Source organism: Cryptomeria japonica, chromosome 11 (assembly GCF_030272615.1).
Source record: "Cryptomeria japonica chromosome 11, Sugi_1.0, whole genome shotgun sequence".
NCBI lineage: Eukaryota > Viridiplantae > Streptophyta > Pinopsida > Cupressales > Cupressaceae > Cryptomeria > Cryptomeria japonica.
Genome location: NC_081415.1, coordinates 66,273,884 through 66,284,040, shown reverse-complemented (window position 1 = coordinate 66,284,040; position 10,157 = coordinate 66,273,884). Strand labels below are relative to the sequence as shown.

General features: G+C 31.5%; 1 protein-coding gene across 1 annotated transcript; it reads right to left on the bottom strand.

Annotated features, from left to right (window-relative positions):
- Nucleotides 1-1,825: 1,825 nt before the first annotated feature.
- LOC131042529 (chaperone protein dnaJ 20, chloroplastic) lies at nucleotides 1,826-6,040 on the bottom strand. Its single transcript, XM_057975842.2, has 2 exons — nucleotides 5,399-6,040; nucleotides 1,826-2,337 (listed from the first exon to the last, which is right to left on the bottom strand). The coding sequence occupies exons 1-2, from the start codon at nucleotides 5,879-5,881 to the stop codon at nucleotides 2,200-2,202; spliced, it is 621 nt and encodes a 206-aa protein (XP_057831825.2). The 5' UTR covers nucleotides 5,882-6,040; the 3' UTR covers nucleotides 1,826-2,199.
- Nucleotides 6,041-10,157: the final 4,117 nt, after the last annotated feature.

The following is a 10,157-nucleotide window of genomic DNA, read 5'->3' as shown; positions in this document are numbered from 1 at the left end:
CGACTTAGTGGATGAAAAATCCTCCAAAACAAAAAATTTAAAAATTTATTATAAAAAATTTACTCCACCTGAAGTAGTAGCTCAAACTCTTTAAAGATGAAATCTATTTCAAGCATCAAATCAACTAACCCTAAACCAAGGCCATAACCTCTTTAGTGATGGAACCGGCTTCAAGAATTCAAGGTTTAAGGCTTCAGCAACAATGTGAAAATATTGTAAGATGTCCAACAACATCCTTTCCTCCTAAGGTCAAATTAATTTCCTTCTTCAGCGACGGCATTTTACTCAATGTATAAGGATTCAGCCTTATCATAGGCGTCCAAGATTTTTTTCTCCCTAATCATTACATGCTTAAGAGAAACCAAGACCTAACTATGATTCAGCCTTATCATAGACGTCCAAGATTTTTTTCTTCCTAATCAGTACATGCCGAAGAGAAACCAGGACCTATCTATTCTACCTCATTGTCACAGTCTTCCATTCAATCTGGAACCATTGTCAACCTTCAATTCATTCTTACTTCCTATTGATTCAACCTCATTGTAAGATGACACATTTTATTTTCTTAGATGTCACATTATTTCATTCTTTATTTATTCTCATTGAATACCCAAGGAAAACTCCTCATTTTACCACATCAAACATTTCTTCCTTCCTTTCAAGACTACATATTGAAGAGTTCATTCTTACTTCCTATCGATTCAACCTCATTGTAAGACGACACATTCTTTTTTTTCTTAGATGTCACATTATTTCATTCTTTCTTTCTTCACATTGAATAGCCAAGGAAAACTCCACATTTTAACACATCAGACTTTTTTCTTTCCTTTCAAGAGTACCCAAGGCAAAACTTGTTCTAGAGATCTAAACTTCTTGTCGTCGACAATAAATATTGAAGAGAACCAACCCATGGCAAAACTTGTTCTAGTGATACTAACTTATTCATAATATTGTAATTGAACAGAGGCCAAAGCACCTCCTTGCTCTAAAATGTCAAACACTCTTGCATGCTTCTTGGCACTACATATTGAAGAGAACAGCAGGCAACCTGTTCTAACGATCCAAACTGGTTTTAAGATGTCAAACTTTCTTTCTCCTTCTCGTAATTAAATATTGAATTGGAGCCAAGACATATTAGTTTCTTATACGAACAATTCGGAAACTACAGAGACCAAAAAGGCATGCAAAAGAAATACTATTTATTCAACAATACTGATGGAACCAAACAAACAAATCCAGTATCTGTTTCATAGCTTGTGAACAACATATCTGCAGAATGACAGTTTTCAAAGCTCCTCTCAATAGGCTACATAAAAAAAAATTGGTTTACTGTTTCAAGCAAGCTACTTAATTAATCACCAGAAAACTATAAGTTTATTTTTTTAAGGGTCCAATTAGTGAAGTAGGTTTCCTTTTGAAGATAAATGTTGCTACACTATTCTGTCCAAACACTCGGCTATATCTTCCTGCTGGTTTAACGTCTGAGAAACAGATCAGATATGGGAAACTCGTGATATTAAAGGCCATTATAGCCTGATTATCTAATTTATATGTCAAAGACACTTCATACCATAAGTTAATTATTCTTAAATGACACCCATATACTTGCAAAGAATCAGACATGAAAATCAACACCATTCCTTAGGCATCTCAGTCATAGAAACAATCTTCTAAACAGGCAAAAACAACGGATAAATCCTGTAGTCTGATTTAGCCTAAAGGACATTAAATACTAAAAGAAATCTCACTCAAAAGATCTTGTTCAACTGCTTTACTAGCCTTTAGAAAAAAAAACAAATGCATTTAACAAAAATTCATACCTCTGTTAAAATGAAATAAGTTAAGTATAATAAAAATGGACATGCTGAAACATATCTCCATTGTTTTACTCCAATATTTTTTTCCATTAAGAAAATTATATAATATAAGAGTCACTGCTTCACTTTGACATCTCTTCACTACTAAGGAAACATCTACAAAATAAGCTTCAATATTATATTTACAATAACTCATTGTAGCTTACTTTTGAAAATGTATCTTCAATTCAATATCACAAGCTTGCGAAATACTACTATAAGAAGTTGAATGCAGATCAGTAACAGGGAAGAAAGTTTCGAGCTGATGCAACTTTTCGAGTTTATGAAGCTCCTCTTTTGCGGTCCATGAAATGGGCTTTTGTTAGAGAAATTTGAGTATTATCTAGTTAGAAGAATGCCTCTTTTGGCGCATCCTGGCACCCCACGACATTGATTGACTCCCATCATTTAAATCACCTCTCCATTTAAGATTTGAGAGCTGAGCTTCCCACCTTGATTTCCACTCTTCTTTCATTAATTCCTGCCAGAAAACAATTACTACATTCAGTACAGAATAGTAAAATAGTAGATGTTACTTTTATTGAACGCAAGCAATGTCTTTATCATGCACAGAACAGCAGAACATGATGCTGGAAGAAACAAAAAAATTAATCCAATAATCCCCTACAACTAAGAGGTACATAAATCCTATCACCCAATCTGAGATCAACAAAGTCGTGATTAGCACTCAGGATATTGCCAAAAAGCCATGGCAAAGAATTGATTTGGCTTGTTTCATGAGTATTAATTGGGAAAAAAAGTTCACATAATAGGAAATAGGAATATGCTGCTGTAGTTATGAGCTGATAAATTACAGGAAGTCCTAACATAACCACCGCAAGCTAAAATGTTAAAGATTCAGATATAAAGTGAAAATTAAAGCAGATCAAGTTGCAGAACCCAGAGCTTCAACCACTGGAAGAGTCCATTTTTATTTTATTGGGGATTTAGATTTAAACAGGCATAGCCACAAAATCAACCTTCACCTACCATCAACAATCAAAGAATAGGATAAACATTACAGTTTGTTGATACCCAAATAAAATTTTGTAACTAAAATAGACAATATCAGATGATCTAAAAAATTAACTAACATTTAAGTGCCAACTTATATCTGAATAAAAGTTGGATATTTGAGCATTAAAAGCCACAGAGCCCAAATCTCCAACCAACACATATTGGCAAAAAAAGTGAACAGGTTACTGGAGAGTTAGGTATCAAAATAGAAATTTGAAATTTAAAAAGATGGTCACCTTGAACCATTAAAGATTAAATTCTACCTTGTTATTAAATGTTGGATTACCAAAAAAAGATAGAGATTTAAGCAGAAGATAGACACAGTTCCTGAATCTTCAACTACCGAAACTTGATAAAAATTTACTAATTTTTATACAGATTTAATTTCAAATAAAATTTTGATATTTGGGCAGGCATACACAGATATGAAAAATTTATTAGGGTTCATTCAAAGGACACAGATCCAGATTTACTAATAAAAAAAATATAATAAATAAAACCAAAACTTTCATTGTTTTTGCTTAAGAGGGTATTCAAAGTGGGGAATGTAACTTTGCACAGGCAGTGTGAAAAAGCCTAGGTGTTAAACCAGCAAAAATTGAAAAATAAATTAGATCACCTTGTCCATCCAGAGTTAGAAAGCAAAAATAGAATTTGAAAAATTAAACAGAAAAACAACAAAGCCCAAATCCTCAACCATTAGGATTTGATTGGAAAACAAATTCCGATTTGTAATTTGGGACTTTGATATCATAAAAACATAAAACATATACAGGCAAAGACAAAGTACAAATCATGAGCAACCAAAAACTGAAATTTTTTCATTGGATCTTTTAGAATATTGCAAACATAGATATACATTGGAAATCCTCAAACCTTCGACCATAACAAAAGTATAAGGTCTTACACGGATAGTTAAAAAGAAGCTCTGACAGAGATAAGAGAGGCAAAATCTTCCACACCATAACTTGAAAAATAAAACTTTCCACCCCCAAAAATCTATGGACTGCAGAAATCTAGAACATTTATTTTCAGATCACTCATTGGAAGTACCGTATCAAGTAGATTTCTAAACTTTGAGCTGCAAATCTGAGATAATCAAATACCAAAAGTTAATTCCTTTGCCACAGGTATGGTTGGAGATCAAAACAAAAGAATAAATTTTGATTACTTAAACAGACAAAGCACAAAGCACCCTAAATCTTGAACCCAAAACATGCATTCTCTCACAAAACTGATCTCCAAATCTCAATCCCCAAGAAATACAAACCTTTACAAAGTTGAAATCATAATACCCAAAAATTGCAACTTCAATAAATCTAAATTCTTGACCCGACTACTGCAAAGTTTTCTAAAGTCCAAATCCTCCCCAAAACAAGTACAATTTCATACAAAAGCTCAAATCTTCATCAAAATCAGTACAATGTTATATAAAGATCAAATCTTAACCCCAACAAGTAGAACTCCAAACAGACAAAGTCAGAAAAATAGAAGTTTTCATCGAGACTTGTTTACAGACAATCAGATCTCCTCAATCAGATCTCCAAAAGATAACAATAATAACCCAGTCATCATTAACTCTGCTCAGATAAATTATAAAGCAAATAAACAACCAAAAAAATCATTGGCTTTGATTAAGTGGGTCTGTCCCCCCAAAAAAACAGAAGACACTCATATTTTCACTCTGTTCCCAAATCTCTTGTGGCCGCCCTCCTCCCCTGCTACAGAAAGAGAGAGAGAGAGAGAGAGAGAGAGAGAGAACCGGTTTTCACTGAATAAGCTTGAAGACACTCATATTTTCACTCTGTTCCCAAATCTCTTGTGGCCGCCCTCCTCCCCTGCTACAGAGAGACAGAGACAGAGACAGAGACAGAGAACCGGTTTTCATTGAATAAGCTTAAATGAGATTTTAGGTGTAAAAAACATCAAAGAGAATTGAATTTCATTGAATATGCTTGAATGAGATTTTAGGTGTAAAAAACAGCAAGAGAGTGAGAGAGAGAGAGAGAGAGAGAGAGAGAGAGAGAGAGAGAGAGAGAGAGAGAGAGAGAGAGAGAGAGAGAAACAACGAGAGAGAGAGAGAGAGAGAGAGAGAGAGAGAACCGGTTTTCATTGAATAAGCTTGAATTAGATTTTAGGTGTAAAAAACAGCAAAAGAGAATTGAATTTCATTGAATATGCTTGAATGAGATTTTAGGTGTAAAAAACAGCAAGAGAATTGAAACAGCAAAAAACATAGGTACATTGATTTTTCTTAAATATGCAATTGAGATTAATAAAACATAATAACAGCACCCAAATTATTTTTCATTGTCCCTTGTACAAATTCGCATGCTTGAATTGAAAATTCTTATCAGAGCTAGTTTATATAAGGGCAAATCTCAAGTAATAAACAAGTCTCCATTGACTCTGCTTGGATGGACTTTTGAGCCAGAAATTAAAAAACGTCTTCGCATTAGTAGGTTTTCGAAACAAAAAAGACATTAAACAAAACAAAAGAATTCTCGTTTTTTCAGTGCCCTTACCTCCTGAGGGTAGTCCCAGCGCTTGTTCCCGGAAGCGCCAGAGACAAACCCCATTGCAAGATGACTGTCATACAAATTCTTCCTCCTAGGATCAGACAGAGTCTCATAAGCCTCTTGCACTTCAATAAACCTTCTGGTATACTCCTCAGCTTGCTCAGGAGGGCACACATCAGGATGATACTTTCGAGCCAGCTGCCTGTAGGCCTGCTTGATATCATCCAACCCCACATCGTCAGAGATACCAAGCAAATCATAAAAGCTTTGCGATGTCTGCTGCTCCACAAAGCCCGAAGTTCCTCTAGCAGACGGACTTAAGGGAGACCTAATAGAATGCAATAATGGGTATTTCATCTGGCCAAAATTGAGGCCACTGGAGGGCCTGTGCAGAGATTTTCGTGGAGATAAGCATGTGGGTATTAACTCGGGGGAAATTCGACCTCTTGGAGATTGCCCTCTTGGAGATGTGATAGCAGTGACTTCCATGGCTTTTTGAATCGAATTGGGCACTCTAAACTATTTCAAATATGAATTTGTTTCAGCCGAAGAACATAACAAAGATTGCTTGCCAGAAAATTTGCAGAGTTTAAGATTTCCCCTTTTCCGTTGTGTGCTCCTATGGCTTCTGTTTGCAGGAATCAGCAGGGCACTTCAAGCAGTATAAAGGGGATGAGAAGGGACCCACATTTGGACCCACATTTGCTGTCATCTGTTGTTTTTTTATGAATTATATGACGGAGCTTGTTATGTGTAGATTTCTGAATTTTTTTTGACAGTAACTTGCCCGGCGATAGTGATCACCTATCCTAGAAGAAAACTTCCACTTTGAGGATTATTTACTGTTTTCCGTCCCAAAATCATTCACTTTTTCCCCTAAATTTGACGGTCGAACGTGCCCGTCAAGTGATTTCTTAGGGTTATCCATTTAAATTGTCCCTCTAAAAAAATGTATTAAATAATATTTAGTTAGATAACTTTACTTTTCTACCAAACTCTCCCCCTATCCTGCGGTATACTTCCATTAATACGTCCATACGGCCATCAAATTTTATCTACATAAGAGGCCTGCTTGACAAATAAGAATGTTTTCTATAAAATAATTTTTTTTAATTTAATAAATCTATTGAACTATCTTGAAGTTTCTAATCTAATATCTTTTATTTATTCATATTTTAAATCTTATATTTATTGAAACATTTTAATAATTATGAAAAAGGGTAATTTTAGTTAGGAGATCCATATATTATTGACTTAATTATTAATATTTTAAATCTTAATTATCTCCATGGTGAAAGGTCCATTTGGTGGAACTTGAGCATAAATGATAAGCCTCTAGCCCTCTACCAGAGTTGCTCTGCTAAGTCTTGGACTAGATCTGGTATCACTCAATTTGTTGATATTTTTGAGCATGATAAGCTTATTCCTTGGGATGATCTTAATTGCAAATTTAATTTCCCTGATACTCAAAAGAAGACTTATAATTTGATTTTATATGCTTCTAAAGATATCCCTGCCACTTGCTAGGTGGACTCTCACAAACACCTGAAGTGCAAGTGGCCGGATGGTATAGTTTTAGACAAGCTGAAAGCTAAGTATATTTATAGAATTATTGATCATAATGAAGATATCCTTATGCATATTAACAATGTTTGGTATTGTTCTTTTGATGGTAAAACTTGGAATAAGCTGCTGAATTATATTTGGAAAAGCCCTGTTGAGCCCAAGATTCAATGTTTTAAGTGGTTGGTTTTGCTTGACAGACTTCCAATTAAAAGAGATAATCAGTCTTCTGATATTTGTAATATTTGCAAATTGCCTGATACAGGTAGACACATTTTATTTGATTGTCTTTTTGCTAAAGAAATATGGAGACTTTTTGGCATTGTTTATCCTATTAATGTCAATATTCTTCAGATTGTTACTAGTTACATTAATGGTATTAGTAAAGATGCTAATGTTTTTTGGAATATTCTTTCCTCTAACATTCTTTGGCAGATCTGGAAATGCAGGAATGAGGAAAAATATCAAGGTAAGCCAAGAGATCTTACTGAGTGTTTTCGTAAACTCACATTTATCAAAATTTTCTTGCAGATTCAAACCACCATGATAATGGAGAAGGAAAAGCTAAGGAAATTTCTCAAAGATGGTCAAGCCACCTTTTTGTGTGAGCTCAAGTATGGTTACCAATGGCGTAGGTCTCTGGATGATTTGAGAATATTTGAAAGCACTTGTTGGAGACTTAACTAGGTGATAAAGCGGAACCAGATTTCCAGGAAGGAGGAGACCTTTATGCTGGCCCAGATCCAGGAGAGGAAGAATATAGTTTGGATGGAAGGCCCACAAGGTTGGACTGCGTAGGTGAATACGTTCCCTGATGTTCTTCACTAGTTTTTATGTCACATCTTGTATTGTTCATATGATGTACATGGTCCATTATACTTGTACAGTCGTTATTTTGATTTTGGTGTGAGGCTTTGCCTCGGTCTTGATACTCGGTGAACAGTATTGTCCTTTTTTGGTACTCCTTATAGCTAATAGAAAAATATTTTAAATCTTATATTTATTGAAACATTTTAAAAGAAGCACTTTAATAATTAAGCTAAAAAGCAATTTGGGTTAGGAGACTCATATATTATTAATTTAAAAATTGTATGCTATCAATTATTTAACAATATTAATTTTTGTATGCTTCTTGATTCATTCAGTTGAGTAGGAGTTTTTGAGAATCCAAAAACATATATTAATTTAGTATGGAAATCTTATCTTTCTAATATAAATTTTAATAATAAATCTTTTAAATAATTATTACTAGTATTTTAAATCTTATAATTATTATTTAAAATAATCATGTTAAAAAGTAGTTTGGATTGGGTGACATATTATTAGTACTTGTTACTCTACTAGTTGTCCAATTAATCAATTAGTTTAAATTATATGAAATGAAAAATTAAATACAAATATTTCTATTAAAAAAACCTAATTATTATATGTATTCTTAATAAAAAAAAAATTATATCATTCTATCTTTTAATCATTTTAATATATACAAAATAATTTAATAACTTTTAATCATAAATTTCAATATTTTTCATTAAGTTATTAAAAAAATTGTCTATTTTTACTTTTATAATTATTAATAGTTATTTTATTGAGACCAACTATAATTAATATTATATAAATATAAAATAATAATATAATATTACATTACAAATTAATAATTAAATTTAAGATTAATTTTATTAATATAATTATAATTATATAAATTTTTTAAATTATATTATATTTATCCTTTTAAGAAAAATATGTATTTTCACTATAAAATTTGTATTATATTATTTTATTAAAATAAGAGTTGTAATTAATATTACATAAATATAATTATACTAATATAATTTTAAAATAATAATGATTCAAAATTATAATAACTAAAAATTAAAATAATAATAATTATTACAATTTAAAATTAAAATAATTTAAAATTAGAACAAATAATTCTATTACAATACTATGATGGCAAATACTTGTCACTATGTGGCACTTGTTAAAATGTGTGTGTACACACACGCACACACATATATACATATACATATACATATACTTATACATATAAAACTCTTTTACATATATTGAAATTTAATTTAATAATGGATTAAAGTAGATGGTGATATGATCATATTTTAATTTACATAAAATAAATTTATCATATTTTAATTAATATAAGAACTATTTTTTAAGTTGGCTAATAGTGAAAATTTGGGAATCAAAATTTGGCTAATAGCGAAAATTTGGGAACCAAAATTTGGCTAATAGTGAAAATTTGGGAACCAAAATTTGGCTAATAATTCAAGCTTTAAGGTGACCTTTACAAAAATTTGTTTTAGTCTTTTTTAAATAGCCAAAATATTTTTTTATCAATTTTCTAAATCAAAGATTCACCACAATATTTGATACATGATTATATTAGATTTGTCTAAATTTATAAGTTATTGTAGAAAACTAAATTATTTTGACAATAATATATCATAATTTTAATATAAATTCCTATTATTTTCCAAATTCGTCAAGATTTTCTAAACAAAAATGATGTAAAAAATTGCCTAGTAATGAATGCCCTTTTGAGCCTTCTAGTAGCTTTGGTTCTCTAAAGAATATTTCACTTTCTTGTAGCTTTGAACTTATGGTTGAGTTGTTTATGTTTCTTTTTTATATATATAAAGAATTTAATTTTATTTATTTTAATATTTGAAAAAGTAGATTAATAAATAGATAATATTAAAAAATATTTTGATAAAAATTATTAGATTAATTATTGTTCATGGCATAGTGTGATGCTTAAAAATGTGGTATTGTTGTTGTAGTCATGAGGGTTCAAACCTTCCTTGGGCCATTATAATTAGTTGAATTGAATTTGATGATGCTTATGTTGTTGACTTTGCATTTTAAACCCTAACTAGATTGGTGTGCTTATGGGTTTCATAGCCTCCACTCGGTACTCTACTTTTAAGCTTGGGCAAGGGCCAAGCAAAAAATTCTTATGTTATCAATCAAGAAAGTATTAGATAAATTTAAAATGGTTTCTAGTGATAATTAGATGGATTAAGTTTGTCGTTTAAGAGATTGTTATAAAAAACCATTTTTTTATAAGAAATATGTATTATGAATATTCTTGTTTTAGTTGGAGAATTGTTTAAATGGACACGATAATCTTCAAGTGGTGTTCTTTTGTTCAAATTGAACTTTGATCAAGCATATGATAGAATTA

What these genes read in the sequence shown, in the direction of transcription:
- LOC131042529 (XM_057975842.2), bottom strand. Translation starts at nt 5,881, where the DNA reads ATGGAAGTCACTGCTATCACATCTCCAAGAGGGCAATCTCCAAGAGGT. An exon ending in GCTGGGACTACCCTCAGGAG is followed by an intron (nt 2,338 to 5,398) that starts GTAAGGGCACTG and finishes GTTTTCTGGCAG; the next exon opens with GAATTAATGAAAGAAGAGTG.